The following is an 18816-nucleotide window of genomic DNA, read 5'->3' on the forward strand; positions in this document are numbered from 1 at the left end:
TTTAAAGATTTCTTTTTAATGTTTATCAATTCCTGCACATCTAAACCAGTTATTTTACATATAGCAAGCAAACATTTACTTGTTGGCTGTTAACAATTTATTTCTCTGGCATATGTGGATTTCAGAAATACAATTTGACATTAGTGAAACATTCAGCAATACACTTAATATTCATCTATGCCATCCAGATATGTACTCGAAACTACAAAAAACCAACATACCAGGTATTACTATATTATGAAAATATAACAGTAAACCAATATCTACTGTCACCCCCAAATTTCAATAAACCATACTATTCTGTATTCTCCCTCCCCAACAAGGAAAGGGCAAACTGTCGGTTTCTCATGGATCACTCTCACACACACAAACACACACACTCCATTAGATCTAACAGTCACTGTCCTCTGTATACAAAAATGTCTTGTCAGTGACTGGTTGGGGTTCATGGACATAGTGAAGCTGCAAAGACCAATGGACAGACAGAAGTCCTTTATGTGAGAATACTTTTTATACGGGATACTCATAGGATGAAAAATATAATCGATGCCTAGCAGAATTTCTAGGTTCATAAAATGTTTACTTTTTAATATCACTTAGAGTTAATGCACTCTAAATTAATATGTTAACCTATCAAAAACCAATTCAAACACATACAATGTTGTGCTTCCAATCACCACTCTGAATGAGAGGAAAATCTCAACTATCACATTGTACTTTCAGAAGCATACCTGTTAGCATACGTACATGTTGACAGAATAAACTTCCCTAATCCGCTAGAGAATAAAATGGGTATTATAGGGAGATTAGATACCACAGGACAGAAAACTGAGTGACTCTCTTTATAGGTCTATATTGTTCCAGTTAATTACCCTTCTTACGTCCCTAAACCATAAGAGATAGCAAGAACACAATTTTGTCATTCCAAAAGTAGCATTAACTTTTTGTTCAAAATTTAAAAAGTATGTCATTTAATACAATGAAATGTATATATAACCAAAAATCAAGTGTCTGGTAAATATAAAATTTTCTACCATGCCAATCTTTATAAATGACTTTAAATCCTCTACAGAATTTTCACAAGGAAGAAAGTAAATCCTCAAAATAGGAAATACAATTTTAAATCCACTACTTACAATTTATATATGTAAGCAGTGATAAGGGGGAAAAAATGCATACTCTCCATATATATATTTGATAAGCTAACCATATGAGTTGATACTGAGTGAATAATGAAACTTTATCCAAAATAACTGGCAAAAGGCCAAAAAAAGGCAATGCGGTTAAGCAAGAACAGCCCATTAGAATACCAGAAAAGCAATTACTTAGATGGAAATAAATATAGGTCTTTAATGGCAGGAATAAAGAGAAAATTAGAACTTTAAGGGAATAGTGTTTTTCTTTAATTCAACAATGATACAACATAGCTGCCTCCAAATTAGTTTACCTTTCATTTGTTTTCAAGTTTTCTCTAATTCAACTATGAGGTATTTTAATTACAATATTTGCCAGGTTCACTTTAAAACAAGCTGATGTTTCCAAATGTGCCATGCCAGATTTGAACATGGTATTTATTTAAAACTTAACTGGACCAGTTAGTGTGGGTCTGAGATCATACAATAATTTTCAGTTTTAAGCACTGCTGGTTGTTTTTCTAGTTACAACAGAATGTCTAGAAAGACAAATTTTATCAATTTTTTTCCCTTTCCTTTTGAGGTATTTATAAAACCCAAAACAATTATTTCCAGGTGCTTAATGCCACCCTACAGGGCATGAAGTGTCCCCCTTATCATTGGGAACACCTAGAATTCTTTAAAACTCCATGATAATTAAGAAACATCAAAGTCAAACCAGGGTGTCACGCCAACAACTAAGAATCATCATCTTTTAGCTGCTAAGTGGCACATTACTTATCCCCTAAGTAAAACTAAGAGTTCTCTACCCCTACAGTAGATACACTCTCTTAATGTAGCCTTTACACTTCTGGGGATAAGATCAACCTGAGTTTTAAAGGTAACTGCTAAGGGCAACAGAAGAACAGACAAATGGGACTACACCAAACTTAAAAAACTTCTGTACTGTGAAGGAAGTAATCAACTGAGTGAAAAAACATACTGAATAGGCAAAAATATTTGCAAGACATATTTCTGAGAAGAGATTAATATGTGGAATATATAAGGAGCTCCTAAAACTCAATGACAACAACAAAATAATCTGATTTAAAAATAGGCAAAGGACTTGAAGAGACATTTCTCTAAGAAATATATATAAAAATGGCCAAGAAGCATATGAAATGATGCTCAACAACACTAATGACCAGGGGAATACAAATCAAAACCTCAAAGAGGTTTCACCTCACACCTTTAGAAGGGCCACTATTTAAAAAAAAAAAAAAAAAAAAAGGAAAATAAAATAACAAGTGTTGGCAAAAATGTGGAAAAACTGAAACTTCTGTGCACTCTTGGTAGGAATGTAAAACAGGGCAGCAGCTATGGAAAATAGTATGAAGGTTCTTCAAAAAATTAAAAATAGAATTACTATATGATCCAGCAACCCCATTTCTGGGTATCTATCCAAAAGAACCGAAAGCACAGTGTTGCAGAGTTACTACACATCCATGTTCACTACAGTGTTTGTTCACAAAAGCCAAGAGGTGGCCTCAACCTAAATGTCCATCTACAGAAGAATGGGTAAAGAAAATGAGGTATATATACACACAATGAAATATTATTCAATCTTTTTCTTAAAAGATTTTATTTGAGAGAGAGAGAACATGCATGCACAGGCAAGGGGCAAGGCAGAGGGAAAGAGAAGCAGATTCCCTACTGAGCAGTGAGCCTGACACAGGGTGCCATCCTAGGACCCCGAGATCATGACCTGAGCCAAGGCAGATGTTTAACCCACTGAGCCACCCAGGTGCCCATGAAATATTATTCAGTCTTAAAAAGGAAGAAAATCCTGTCATGTGCTAGAATACTGGGTGAACCTCAAGGACATTATGGTAAATAAGACCATTACAGGGGTGCCTGGGTGGCTCAGTCATTAAGTGTCTGCCTTCGGCTCACGTCATGATCCCAGAGTGTTGGGATCGAGCCCCACATCAGGCTCCCTGCTGGGTGGGAGGCCTGCTTCTCTCTCTCTCTCTGCTGCTCCCCTGCTTGTGCTCCCTCTCTCACTGTGTCTCTTTCTGTCAAATAAATAAAATCTTTAAAAAAAAAAAAAAAAAGAAACCATTACAGAAAAACATGTACTGTATGATTCTACTCATATTAAGAATTTATTTATGTATTTACTTATTTATTTATTTTTCATATGAAGTCCTTAAAGTAGTGAAACTCTTAGAAAGTGAAAAGGCAGTTGCCAGGAGCTGTGAAGAGTGGGAAAATGGGAGTTGATCATCAAGTGATAGAGTGTCAGTTCTGCAAAATGACAAAGCTCCAAAAATGTATTGCACAAGAAGATGCAGTTAACAATACTGTCTATACCATATACTTAACAATGTTGAAGTTGTTCAATTTTATGTTATGTGCTTTTTACCACACAAATTTTTAATAAACTAAGGAACCAAGAATACTGAAATAATTTGATAAAGGACAAAGTTAGAAGATTTACATTTGTCAGTTACACACTTAATGTAAAGCTACAGTAATCTTGACAGTGTGGTATTGCAAAGGATAGACACATTAATTGATGGAGTAAAATGGAGAGTCTAGAAATAAGCCCTTACATCTACAGTCAAATAATTTTCCACAAATGTCCCATAATAATTCAATGGGGTTAAGAATTCTCTTTTCAACAAATGGTCCTGGGAATGACTGGATATCCACATTCAAAAGAAAGAAGCTGATCCCTACTCCATATTACACACAAAAAAGTTAACCCAAATAAAGACCTAAACGTATAAGTTCAAACTATTATATTTTTAGAAGAAAACAACGGTGAATATTTATGACCTTAGGTTAGATAGTGTTCCTTGGCACACCAAAAACACAAATGACCAAAGAAAAAATAAGTTGGACTTTGGACTTCATCAAAATTTAAAGTGTCTGGGCTTCAAAGGACTCCATCAAAAAAATAAAAAAGACAACCCAGAGAAAAATATCTGTAAATTATGTATCTAATAAAGAACTTCTGTCCAGAATATATAAATTCCAGAATATATAAATATATAAAAAGCTTTTATAACTTAACAATGAAAAGACAAATAACCCAAGTGAAAAATGGGTAAAGGATCTAAGAGACATTTCTCTATTATACAGAGATCTACAAATGGCCAATAAGCACATGAAAAGATGCTTAACATCATAAACCATCAGGGAAATGCAACTCAAAACCACTTCACACCCCCCCAGGATGGTTAAAATTAAAAAACAGTAACAAATTTGGGAGAATATGATGAGATTAGAAAACTCACACATTCAGTTGGTAGAAATAGAAAAGCAAACAGCTGCTTTGTGAAAATGATAGGGCAGTTCCTCAAAAGTTAAAGACAGTTGCCATATGACCTAGCAATTCCACTGCTAGATATACATTTGACAAAATGAAAACAAAATACTTGTACACAAATGTTCGCAGCTGCGTTATTCATAATAAGAACCAAAAGGTGTATCCCTGGATGAATGGATAAATAAAAGGTGCTATATCCACAAAATATTAATTGGACACTTTTAACAGGTGAATTTAGTATACTACATCTCAATACAGCTATTAAAAATAGTAATCTGCTATGATTATATTTATGTCCTAGCACATAAAATATAAAATATTCCAATTCAAAAACACCTTAGAAACTACCAAATTCACTTGATTTTCAAATGACAAAGTGGAGGCTTTCAAACCTGAGTGGAAAAGAATAGGGCCTGCCTTGAAACCCAGGCCCAGGGCTATTCTCACTCTGGAGTGGATAATGATGAACTACCTCCCCATCCTGAGATACTGACTGGATGAAGACCAGGCATAGTGTTCCTACAGAAAGTAGTTACTGCCATGTATTCTTCTCTTTAACTACCATATAGCCCTGTCCTATTTCCAAGGGTGTGTTTTTGGAGGCAGGGAGGTACGGCTAACATTATAGCCTTAGAAGTTCCTCTTTCCTCTTCTACTTCACCCAACACAAACCATAATGAATAGAAACAGGACCTTAGGGAAAGTTAATACACTCTTGCCTTGTCTGTGAGAAGGCTACCAGGTCACCTCAGATGATCAAGACACATTCATCTAAATTTAACATATGTGGAATATCCACCCAATGAGCAAGAAACTGGAACATGCCCTGGCTGGGCACTTAGCTGTCAATTATTGAATACATATTTCCCTGGAAGAAAGGATCCCATCTGAAGGAAGGATAGCTCATCTCTCTTCTCTGAAACAAGGATAACTAAGCCAATTAATACATTCACAAGACATCATGAAAAGAGAAGGCTTTAAGTACAGCTATTAAAAAGTCAGCCTTGGCAAAAAAGGTTGGGTCAAGTGAAAAACTAAATAACTTTACAGGGATTTGGTAATCATGTATTTGCAAAGCTACTGGAGAGTCCTAAAGAATTTGGTAAAGTGACAAAAATTATTTAAATGAGAAAGACAGAATTGTTTTATTCAGCTTTGGTAACAGATTTTCTTTACTTTAAAAAAAAATGTACAATTGGTAAAGAGAGAGGAGGTATTATAATTTACTATTTTCTACTTAAATGTTTTGAAAATTCTTAAAAAGTAATTCTATGAATCTTCTAAGATGTCAATGTAATATTTTCCAATGCAAAATCTGCAATTATTTATCTTTATTATGACTTGAAAATGGCCTGATATTCATCCTGTTTTTCCTTTACATTAAGGCAACAAAGCAAATGCACTTTTAAAGAATCAAGCGCTAATACCAGGCTATGCTAGAGGGAAATCAAAGGGGGAAAATAGTAGCATAGGAAAGGTAATAGGCTATATTATTTTTATTCAAATTTTAAAACATACACATCTATGAAATGTGTTTCTTCTAGGTATGTAAGAAGATAAACTAATAGATCCATTCGCACACACAATTCAGTCAGTATAAAAAATACTTAGTCCTAATATACTAGTCACCAGAAATACCACTTTTGTCCTCTGAAAGATTAAAAAATGAAAATAAGAGTTTTCATTGCTGTCAAACATATTCAATTTTCCTCTCAAATGAAGTTTAGATGAAAACAATGTGACTGACAAGCTCCAGCACAGGCAAATCTTGGCAGCCCTCAACTGTGTCTATCTCCTTGGCCTGTTAAGCAAAATTCCTTCACAAACTGTTGGTCTTTGCAGTAACTCCTACAAAGCTCATTACTTCCAGCATCAGCCTATCCCCCATGTTGCGCATTTATCCCTGGGATGCATATCAACATGTGGCACATGTCCTTGACATGCACAGAAGAGCTGCACCCCAGGACAGCAGCACGCACGACAATAGTGTCGACTCTTACTTCTTTATGGTTGCTGGGATGTAACCGAGAAATCTAATAACTGTGACAGTGGGGCCTTTCGGGTTTTCCTTGCATTTCTAGACAGTGAAGCTGCACAGACACTAATGAAAGGTTAAATGAATAGAAATAGTTGACAAGAGGTACAATAAAGAAGGAGCTTGGTAATCCACAGACACTGAGCAGAGATCCTTGGCTCAAGCGGAGAAAGGACAGCACATCGTCGAGTCACAATATTTAAAACAGCTTGCTATACACAGAGGCTTTTGTGTCTGGTTACACGTCTGGCTTTGGACTGAAAAAAAAAAAAGGATACTAAAAAGGAATTTCAGCATGGGGCATTTTGGCAAATGTAAGGTCATAATAAGAGAAAAATGTTTTGTGTGGGTTGTTACATCTTTGTACTAAACACAAAAAGCTGGAACTATGAACTCATGAACCACAAGTTCCAAGACAATACTGTACATTTTGACAACTATTAAATACTGTATCTAGAGAGCCGGTTTGATGTGATTCCCACTGGTAAGATATACATGCAATGACTCATTTAGTAGTTCCACATTCGGCCTTCCTTGTGGAAGAATTCCTGATACTCATCTTAGAGTTTTAAAGTCCTAGTTTTCAGTGAACATGATTTGTTACAAATATCACCAGAACTCTCCAGCCATCTTCCATTCATTGCCAAACTTCCCAGTAGCTTACTCTAAAGAAGCTGAATTTATCATGCTAGCATGTGTGAAGTACAAGGGAAACTTTTTATAATTTCAAGTGACTGTAAGAGTGAAATGTCCTCAACTAACATTCTTAATTATTGAATTGTTTAATTCATTTTTTTAGTTTAGTGTCTTTCTCACTACCTCTTCAGGGAAGGTTGTATAATTTGGGGAACTGACTTTAAAATTATAATAGCAAAACTATTTAAATCACCAAGGGAAAAAAAAGTTCTGGAATGTCAAGGAAAAATACAGAAAAAAAAAAAAAAAAGACACTGTTAGTTCCCGATTTTTTTTTAAAGAAAGAAGTTACAACTATGCTATGGCATAACTTTAAAAAATGGTTATCTGTAAAATCATCCTATACATGTACATGAGTTAGAATATATGTTCATAATAAATGGTAAAAGCATACTGAGAACATGTTTTAAAACAAGGGAGCCTCTTTGAACAGCCAAATTAAATTATAGCTGAACACTTGAGTGTACTGAGGGTTCTAATAAGCAACAAATAAAGACTTTTATTGGCTAGCAACATAATGAGAGTTACTGTGTGAAAGATGAAAAAAAGACAAATCTGGGTAGTTTATCTCACTGGATTATATTATTTACTTAAATGGTAAATAAGTTTGTCCAAAGTAACGCCACTAAAAACTAGTGTATAAATATTAAAGAGCAATTATGATCAATGACTCTTTAATGTAAACATATTGCAAATTTTAGTGGAAAGACTGATAAACTGAAATTAAACAACAAATATTGAATTTAATGCCACTTAAATTCTATTTCTTTAAATTTAACTTACTTATTGATTCATAATATATCTGCTTTATAAATGGTTTACTATTTTACAATTACAAACGAAGCATTTACTCTAAAGGAGTTTCCTCTCTAGAGTATGGCATGCAGTTGTATGGAGAACCACTTCAAAACCATTATTTACAGAAAGGAGGTTGTCCTTAGTGAACTGAAAGAAGGTATTCCCCTCCTTAGTGATTTGGTAGGAAGTTACTTTTAATAGAACTTTGAAGAGCAGCCTCCTAACAGAACTCCTTCAGTTGGCAAAACAACAAACAGTATTTAGCAAACCAAATCAGATTTAAAGTATATTTGGTTGCATTTTGCTTGATCTTCAAATCACATAAAAGGTAGTACCCTAGAATCTTAGCTTACTCCTTAACTCTTCTTGCAGAAAGTTCAACTGCTTTTATCACAGCTTTAAAAAAAAAAAAAAAGACACAAACAAATCCAATAGCACCTCCAAGCCTAAACATTAAGGCAGTATTCATTATCTACTCCTTTCCTACAACATTCTGATTGCCAGTGTTTTGGTTTTTTTTAACCTTAAGTATATCTAATAAAATCATAAGGCTCCCTCTAGCTCTTCAGAGAGGAGTTTACTAACCAATGATCCTATGTAATTTCTATCCAACAGAAAAGATTTGAGGAGGCTGCCTCCCCTTCCATAAGAAATGTTCTCAACTGTTTCTTGCAAGGATGTAGATGGTAAATGAGACCATCTGCACAGGAATTCAGAAAGCACTGCTCCTTATATACACATTGACTTAATCTATTAATTGCTTCCAACCTAAGCTTTATATAGAAAATTCTAGAGTTAAACTTTAACCTGTTTAAACTATACATACATCCCCAACTTAGATTTACCAAGCTAGTTAAAATTAATTTTCATCTCAAAAAACAAGTAACAACATAAATTGAATATCTCCAGAAATTCAAATGTGTGATTCAATCTCAGTTCTAAAAAGCTAAATTTAAATGGAGAATCTTGAATTTTTTTTTAAATTATTAACAGTGTATCTGTGGAGTTTCCCTAAAACAAAAGATGCTGATGGTAACTGTAGAAAATATTTCCACATACCAAGTATTTACACACAACACTGGTAATGACTTTCTTAATTGTTTAATCTTTTCTGCGTTTCAGTATTGGATATTTTAGCATTGCAGTTATTTAGAAGACTATAAATAATATAGTTGAAGTATACCACTGATATTTAATCTATCTTACAATAGCCATAAAAAGCTCCATAAGTCGACTGGCAAATGATTTCAAACAAGTGAATACAAAAAATGCTACACTGAAAAAAAAAAATACTAAATTAAATTCCTCACTCATACGAGGGCCATCTTTTACATACTTAAGGAATATTTACAATGGTGCTGAACCTTACCTATTAAATGAAAAATAAAGGGAACGACTAACTTCAAGTCATCACCTATTCTGGTCTCCCTTAATATAAGAAATATTCCCAGGAACAACAAAAAGAATAGCTCCCTCCACCCCCAACCCCCGCCCCTTTTTGAGCCAGTGTCCAATTTCTTCTTTTCTGAACAGCTGTATTATCCAACTTAAGTTGCTCTGCTAATTTCAGTCCCACAAGGACTAACTTGGAAGGCAAAAAAAATACAAGAAAAGATCAATTTGCTGGGAAAGATCAAATGAGAAAACTGTGGGGACAGCACCAGGTCAGCGTGTGGAGAACTAAGCAGACCTGTTCTTCATTAACTGTGGCTCTCTGGGGATGTCACACACTACCTGTCCGTGGGCTTTATTGAACCGCCTAACCCGCCTCTCTGTTCCATTCTTCTGGGCCCAAGTGAATCATATCCTGCTGCTGACAAGTTAGCAGGGGACTGCGGCTGTAACATGAAAGTACTTTTCTTTCTTGTCTAAATCAGGCAGATTTTTGAAAAGACGACACAGCATTGACTCGTGACATGGCAAGATGAAACGAGAGGTCTGGGCCGGTCTTGGAGCTGTGCAGATAAAAGTAATCAAATGACACTCCTGGAATGCAAATTGGCATTCTTGACTGCAGCAATTGCACAACCATGAAACATCCCTGACAGCAAGCAAGATTAGGACAAAATGTTATGTAAAGCACTGAACTCAAAAACTCTCACTTGAAAATTCAAACTGTAACACTTACATTTTAATATAGCAAGAGTCAGCTCTGCCTTTGTCTGCTTCTTTTTGTAATCACATATTCCTGCCTGACAGATCTCTTACATTTCAGGTAGAAGAAAAAAAAAATTAGGTACTGGGAAATGTGTAACTGCTATTAATATTTTCTTAATATTTATTTTTAAAAATCACAGGTTTGTTCTTGTTCAAAGTTTTACATGCATACACCACGGAACTTAATATTCTCAAGGGGGAGGAAAAGACAGTTTCAGACGTTTTTCACAAGATACTCAAACAGAGTTCACATTCAGGTTCAGTATTATTTCCCTCAGGTGAAGATACTCTTGTACTTTGGTAGAGTGATTAGCAATCTGGATTTTAAATACTCTGCTCTCCCGGAACAGAAAGAGTAGCTACAACTAAGAACTTCATTAAGGCTGAACAGTTTAAATGAAACAGCTACAAAATATAACATAAAAACAGATACCCTATAAAGGTTCACAAGGGATTTTGTGTGTGGTGTGTGAGTCCGAAGGGTAAAAAGGAAGTTCTATTAACTTGTATGAGGTCTCACTACTCCTGACTACGTCTCTAAATCAGACACACTAAATTATAGTGCAGAAATAAATTCCTCCACTTAAAACATGTACGTGTGTGCACAGTTAACATCTGAAACTGCAGAATACAAAGCAGTGGGTAACAAATGGGTTCAGGCACTTTTCAAAATGATTAGTATTTGGGAATAGATGTGCAGACACACAGAATGCAGGCTGGGGGGAATGGAAGAAAAATAATACCTACAACGGGCTTTTACAGTGTTCTTGAGTAAGATACCGCTAGAAGAAAAAAAAAACTCAAGCACTAAACAGATAATATTTAATACTTTGTTTTGACGCCTCCACTTAAAACACAGGTTCCAACCACTGCAACTGTCTGCGAAGTACATAAAAAATAATAAGGCAGGCCACTTTCTGCCACTTTAATCCTGGGTACACAGGATTATTTTATGATATCTTTCGTACATCAGCTTTACAACAGCTTGACTCTAGGGTAAATGGGAACCACTATAAATCGCACGCTGCTTTCAAAACCACTTTAATTTCTGTCAGCGTTACTGTAACCACAGTCTTGGGCGCATGCTACTTGTGTGTGTGTGTGTGTGTGTGTGTGCGTGTGCCTGCATCTGACAGTCGCATCTCCTACACTCCAGTTGTGACTTTGATCACTGAAACAAGAAATGACACATTAGGGGGAAGTGAAGAGGGGGGGGGGACCGCCAACCGCTCGCTCTCTCCCTTTTTCCTACATATTCCATCTACATGCAGAACGGGAGGTCAGATCCCCAAGTGGGGGTAACAATAGCAGCTCTGGGTGGAAGCAAACTAAAGGGAAGGGAGTGGTCCAACCCCCATTTCTAACAAATCACTTCCCCGAAAGCGGACAGAGCGCTCATCACCCGGCGAACTCCCGGCACGCTGCCTCGCTGCAGAGAAGCCGCTCGGAGGAGAGGAGCTGGGCTCGAATCTCGCCTTCCCATCTCCTCCACCACATGCACTTGGAACTTTTCTTAGCCTCACTACACGGGGGATTCCATCCACTTTTTTTTTTTTTTAAATCCTGTCCCCCTCCCCGGGCCCCAAATGCCACCCTGCAGTCACTGTGTAAGTATAACAAACGGGCTCCTTTAAAACTGCGCCTCAAAAACCTCCGTCTCTCTCGGGTTTCTCTTCCTGCCCTACGTTGTGCATATTCTTCAGAAAGCCTCCAGGAGCACTTCCTACGTGTTCCTCATCTACAAAGGGAGGGCTCCCCGAACGCGAGGGAGAGGGGTGGGGAAAGGCCAAGGTGCCGGGACCCGGCGGCTGGGTCCTCGCCGCGCGGCGCACCAGCGCGCCCAGGCGCCCACGCCCAGCCGCCCGGCCCTCACTCCCGGGCAAGTTTTGAAAGTTACCGTTGTCCAAAACGCTTTCCTCTCCGCCCCAAGCTCCCTCCAGCGCTCCATTCATCCCCCGCCTCCCCTCCGCCCCGTCCGCCCCAGCCCGTCCCAACTCCCTGGAGCCTCCCGCTAGCCGGCCGCTCACCTTTCCTCGCCCGCCGCGAGAGGGGGCGAACTTCCCGAGCCCCTCAAACAGACACACACACTCACACACGCACGCACACACCCCTCCCACCCCGAGCTCTCCTCGCAAACTTGGGCCAAGTTGAGGGGAAATTTCGGGAGCACGGCAGGGGCCAGAGTGGGCTGGGGTTCTCCTCTCCCGCCCGCCCTCCTCAGCGCCCCCCTCCACCTCACGCCGCCGGACTTGAGGAGAACGCGGCCCCCGGGCGGCCCCGGGGGCGCGCGGGGACGGGGCTCACGTCTGACGAAGTCTAGAATAAAAAGGAAAGGAGGGTGGAAACTTCTTACCATCTCGGCATGCTGGTTGTCAAGTGCAGCCCCCGCCTCTTGGTCTCCTCTTAGCGGCCGCGCCTGGACCAGCCCCTCGGCCGCCTCTCGCTCCTTCTGTCTCGGCCTTTCTTTCCCTCCCCCTCCCGATTTCCTCCGGGCCGCCGCTCTCGCCGCCTCCGCCTCTCCCCGCCCGCCCGCCCGCGCGCGCCCTCGCCGCGGCCCCTCTGCGCTCAGGTGACTGATTTACACACGCGCCCAGGGTCGCCCTCGCTCTCCAAGTCGGAGCCTGCAGAGTACCCCCCGCCACCCCCCCCCCCGGCTCCTCGGGACAGAAAAGAAAAGAAAAAGGAACGGACTGTCCCGGTGGGGGCTGCTGCGGGGGGCGGGGGAGAGACCCGCGGCCGAGGTGACCTGGGGATTTGCAAGCCCCGCAAGTTTCTCCTCGCTGCAAAATCGTCGTCACTACAATGTTGCTACCCTTTTGCAAAATAGAAGTGGGTTAGTTTTGTGGTTGTTTGTCCTCAGATTTCTAGGGGTTTCGTGAGGGAGGATGGATGTATATCCCCACCCCCCGTTACTGTTCCCCCTGCTCGTGGTGGGGATGGAAAAACAACTTCGGCGCCCCCCGGGGGGTGCGGGCGTGGAGGTGGAGGTGGCCGCCAGCGCCCAGCTGTCAAAGAGAGACTCGCCGAGGAAAGGGCGCGAACTTTATTCCGACTGCAGCAAACCGCGGCGTCGCTTTCCTTTTCGGGCACTCGCCGGTCTCTGTCCCCTTTGACCAGTTCCTCCTCCCGCACCGCCACCGCCGCCCCTCCTCCTTTTCCCCTTCCCCCTTTTTCTCTTTCCGCCGCGGCTGCCCCGGCGTCCCCCCGCCCCGGTCAGCCCGGGTCCTCCGCGCCGCTGGACCGAAGGTGAGGGAAGCGGAGGAAAACCCAGGGGACAGAAACTCGGGACAGAACGTGCTGGGCGAAAAGGCAAAAAGTTGCGCGCAGCCGGGGCGGGAGGGTGGCGGCGTGTTTTGTGTGCCGGCCCAGACGCCGGCTTGCGGCGAGGGCTTCCTTCCCCTTCCCCAGGTCTGGGCCGCGGGCCTCGGGCTGGAGACGGCCCGGGGAGAGGAAGGGGACCGCCGCCTCCGCAGGGGAAGACCAGCCACATGTGTGGCTGACACTCAGCCGACCCGCGTCGCCCTGCGCCGGAGACGCAAAAACGCACACGCCTGCGGCCGAAGGACATTTCTCCAATGCAGGCAAAACACACTCCCCGGCTGCAAGGATGGGGGGGGGGGCGCGAGTTTAATCATCATCAGCTTTCTAACGTACACTTTGTGCCAAAAACATCTCCGCGTTGTGCAGATTTATCATAGCTAGAGCAAACTTTTTGCTTATCTAACATAGGAGGAAGGCACAGGTTTCAGGCATACTCTCTGAGCTCTAGAAATCGGAATCTTCCAGGACTTGTTTGGCAGAACCACAGGTTTGAATCATCCCTCCTTTCTTCCTTCCCCGAAGTAGAGGGGCAGGGAAACTGCCTCATTCGCTTCCAGAGGTCAGAACGAAAATATGTCGCCTTGGAATTAACATAGTTTTATTTTCCTTGATACACAGTCTGCGCTTAAGTTTAATATAAATTTTCACAATACTTAAAAAGAATATTTGGGGAGCCATGATGGGAGACTGTGGCCCAAGTAGCCACAGCTGTTCTGAAAATGTGATTAGGCTTATTATTCACGTGGATCCCGCTTTTTAACAGCGGGGCCGCCGCACCTGCAGTTCTGTGTACTGATTGGGTCCAAATTCCTGGCCGTTTTTAGGCCTTTAGAAAGCAGATTTCAACTCCTTTCTGTATTTGCATGGTTCTAGACATCATCTTGGTGTGGAAAGGATCGTCTCGTGAATGCTTCTACTATATTATTTATAGTAAATACCTTGTAGAATTCTAGGCACATGATTCATCTGGAGTTTTCTAGTGGGAGACACATTACTTCTCTAGAGCATAAATCAAAGTAAAGACTATCTAATGACTACCCATATATATAAATGCATGTTATCTAAGAAGGCTCATCTTTAAATGATTTGATTAAGGTGTGGAGCATGTTCCCTTATTCTGTAAATATCACTGTAACATCATCCTATAGTTTGCAGAAACTGATTACACAAGGGATAATGACGACCAAATGTGCATCTGAGCAACTGAGGATCATCACAAGAATTCTCCAGAAATGAGCCAAGTTCCAATGTGTTTTCCTGTATCATGGAGAGAGGAGAAAAGCTAGTTGCTAATTTCAGAGTCATTACCCATACAAATCCATTCACACACTTACTGCTTTGGACAACTGACAGACCAGCAATTGCCAAACAATTGTATTCACACAGTGCATTTTTGGCTGTGCACCTACTCTGGCCAACAGCAGAAGTTATTCCACATCAAGTAACCTGTAATTTACATTCTCCTGATTGGTTCCAGATCTGTCTGTTTTTGATGTTAGCATACAAACAATTTATGTGAGGCAAGATGTGTCTATTTGGGGTCCAGTGCCTTTCTAGAGAGTCCTCATCATGAAGAGGGGGGATGTGTTGGGCTGAAGAGCAGCCCTTGGAGAAGGTGGAAGAATTGACAGAAGCAAATATTTATAAAGCATTCCACAGCCTCTTATTTCCTCCAATGGGTTTCGATGGCATTGAAATAAAACCTTAAGTCTTTTCTGTGTCCTGCAAGACTTTACTGATCTATACCTGTTGGACTTTTCAACTCTTTTCTTCTTTTTTATTCCCCTCATGAATACAGTAAAGTCACACTGGCTTTCTTTGTCAGCGCCTTGCCAAGCTCCTACCTCCTCTTTGCCCTGCTCTTCTCTCTACCTGGAATATTCTCCCACATTTTCCAGTGGTTTCGTCTTATCCATCACATTTCAACTCTAATTTCACTTCTTTAGACTCTAAATAAACTAGCTCTTTGCCTACGTCCTCAAACACCCCTCATACTTTGTCCCATTACTTACTTTTCTTTATATACCTTAGAAGTATCTGAAATTAACTTTTTTATGTGTGTCTTAGTTTTCTGCAACTAAAACGTAAGCTCCATAGGAACTAGAGCTGTATCTACCTTGTTCACTTACATAATGTTGGTCCATAAAACAGTGCCAAGCACAAAATAAACTCTTAGGAATATTGTTTGAATTAAAGAAGAAATGTCAAAATTGTGACACCATATTAATTAATGATGAGCTTAGGGCCAGACAAATTCACTCTAGGAATATGGGGGGAAAGAAGTGCCATATCTGTTCTTTTGGGAGTAAGTAAAAACTGTTGACTCCCTGTACCACTGATCCCAGAGTATGGTCTGGGGCATCCCTATATGTCCCTAAGACCCTTTTAGGAGGGCCATCGGGTCAAAAGTATTCTTATTATATACTGAGAAATTATTTGCCTTTCTCATTCACATTCTGTCACAAAAATACAGCAGATCTTCCTAAAGGCAACATAACGTGATATTCAACAAACTGAATGCAGAAGCTGAAACAAAAAAATCTACCGATCTTGTTATAATCAAATACTCCAGACTTGCCAAAAAATGTAAATGAGTACCACTCTTTTGTTGTTGTTCTGGAAAACATGGTTATTTTTCATTTTAAAATATGGGTATTCAATTCCTATTGCCACTATAACAAATTACCACAAATTCAGTGGCTATAAACAGAAATTTATAATTCTAGAGGGCAGGAGTCTGAAATGAGCTTCACTAAGTTAAAATCAAGGTGTCTACAGGCCTGCTTTCCTTTCTGGAAACCCAAGGGGAGAATCCATTTCCTTACCTTGTCCAGCTTCTAGAGGCCACCCACATTCCTTCGCTTATGATACCCTTACATCTCTAAAGCCTAAAATCGATAGACATGTCTGTCTCATCTGTATCACTCTGACACTGTCTCCTTCCTTCACTTATATCTACCCTTGTGATTATATTGGGCCCATCTAATAATCCAGCATAGTCTGCCCATCTCAGAATCCATCTCCATATCAACTTAATCCATCTGAACATATTCACAGGTAGTCAGGATAGAATGTGGACCAGTATTAGGAGCTTTCATTCTGCCTTCCACAGTATTGTAACAAATGATTGGCCTATTATTATTTTTAATGAATTAATAACTATTTAAAAATCTTCAGAGTTTAAATTTATGATACAATAAATACCAATAACTATTACCCACATAAACCAAAGTACTTAGCAGTCTTCAATAATTTCTAAGAGGTCATAAGACCAGTTTGAGAAACATTGGCCTGGGCAATAGCTATTTTCCCTTCTTCCATTTCTCAAGTTAAACTAGATTGTACTAAGCTGATTATGCTAGCCGTGTTTCCTTTGCTGTGATTGGTTTAAGGATGGCATATTACATAGTTCTGGTTAATGAAGGATGAGGGGAAATCATTGAGGGGCTTGGAGCTAAGATCACTTTATTCATTAAAACAAAAAGAAAGACTGGCAAGAAGTAAATTGTCCCTGTTCTACCCTGAATGTTAAGATGGGAGAATGTGGCACCTGAAATAGCTACATCTACCTTCTGACCAGGAGGGAGTCCAAACACCTGGGATGACAAGGTAGGAAGGTGGGAGGCACATGAGCTCTTGATTGCTGAATTAACCAACCCCAGGTGGCTTGAGACTCCTTGTTATGTGATGTAATTCATCCCTTTATCATTTAAGGTTATTTTTCTATTACTTGCAGATTAAAGCTTCCTATATGTTACAGAGAAATAACAGGTGTCGTGTTTTCATGCAGGAATTCCTTCCTATTATTTTCTATCAAATTTATATTTTTCCCCAATTCTGAGAAAAATCTGTACAGAAACCAGTAAATTGGGGAAGGCATTATAATTCTCCTTTAAGAATGAGAACTTAATCATTTAGAGACATCACTAGTTCAAATGAATGCAAAAGCAGGAAATGCTGACACACATAGTTGTAGGTTACTGGTGACCCTTCCAAGAAATGGTTACCATCTAACCAGTTACTTTTGGTTGTCGTTGCATTGTAAGTGTGTGTTCATGGCCTGTCTCTAGCTAATGATGAGTAATTCTTGCGAATTAAAGAAATCTAAGTTTACTTTCATGGTATGTTCTATACAGTTTCTATGAGTTTTGTTTCAAGAAATACATGTTTTAGAGACCAAGTAAGTTCTTAAATTAAAGTTTTTCAATATGTGATTAGGTACAGTGTTGTTAATCTTGCTAAGAGATTCTGAATGTTACGTTATTCAAATAATGCCCAATATATTCACTGTGGACTACAGTTCTTCATAAATTCTTTTTTTTAAAGACTTTATTTATTTATTTATTTGACAGAGATCATAAGTAGGCAGAGAGGCAAGCAGAGAGAGAGAGAGAGAGAAGCAGGCTCCCTGCTGAGCAAAGAGCTAGATGAGGGGCTCAAACCCAGGACCCTGTGATCATGACCTATCTGAATGCAGAGGCTTAACCCACTGAGCCACCCAGGAGCCCTTCTTTGTAAATTCTTTAACCTAAGAAATGCAATAAGAAGGAAATAAAAATGTTATTGTGGAGGGAAAAATGTCTGAGCATAAAAAAGCAACTCAGTTTCAATGTCAAAACCAAAATTAGGGCAGACAAAATATTTTCACCCTCAAAAAAATGAGCTTATGTGGAACAACATATATGCTAATGCTCAACTTGAGGATGCTTTCAGTCTCACAATTAACAATTTGACCCCTCTTAACATAAAATGAAAGAAATTTTTCTATGAGTAGTTTATTCATGAAACAAAGATTAAGACTATCAAAGAAGGCAATTAATGTATTCTAAGTTTTAAAATTTCATTTTAACAATAGTAATTTGTAAATATTAAGTATTTGTTGTTTGATCTCACAATTTTTAATGTTTTTTTTTTTAGGATTTATTTTGATGTATCCTTTTTTTTTCTTTTTAGTGATTTCCATTATTAAATATTCTTATCAGGTAGACTTAATTTTATTTAAATATATGATGTTTATTACTTAATATATGCATAATGTTATTTAAATATATAATCATCTTACAAATATATTCATTCATAATAATACTAACCATGCATTAATTATTATGTTACTTTTCACAGAAAACTTGTAACCCTATCACAGAAAAAGGATTCACTATTTATGATTATGGTCACTGTTATTATTTAATAATACACAAGTGAAGGGTTATAGAAACACAGAGTAACTCACGATTTGGGGAAATCTTAGGAACTTCCATTCTTCTTCCTGAATCTAAAGATTAGTATCTGTCAGGAATTTGAAAACATAAGATCTATATTTGTCACCCCAAAGTATTTCTTAATTGTTCCATCTTAGAATATTT

General features: G+C 39.2%; 1 protein-coding gene across 2 annotated transcripts in view; it reads right to left on the minus strand.

Moving 5' to 3' along the window:
* Window positions 1–12631, minus strand: part of BNC2 (basonuclin 2) — a 435894-nt gene extending 423263 nt beyond the window's left edge. For both annotated transcript variants that reach the window (XM_004765710.3, XM_045079651.1), the window contains exon 1: window positions 12486–12631. In XM_004765710.3, the coding sequence (XP_004765767.1) occupies window positions 12486–12488 (3 nt within the window). In that variant the 5' untranslated portion in view covers window positions 12489–12631. The remainder of the gene's footprint in view (window positions 1–12485) is intronic.
* Between the last annotated feature and the right edge of the window lie 6185 nt (window positions 12632–18816).

This window comes from Mustela putorius, unplaced genomic scaffold (genome assembly GCF_011764305.1).
Source record: "Mustela putorius furo isolate JIRA1106 unplaced genomic scaffold, ASM1176430v1.1 tig00000421_pilon_pilon_pilon, whole genome shotgun sequence".
NCBI classification, from domain to species: domain Eukaryota; kingdom Metazoa; phylum Chordata; class Mammalia; order Carnivora; family Mustelidae; genus Mustela; species Mustela putorius.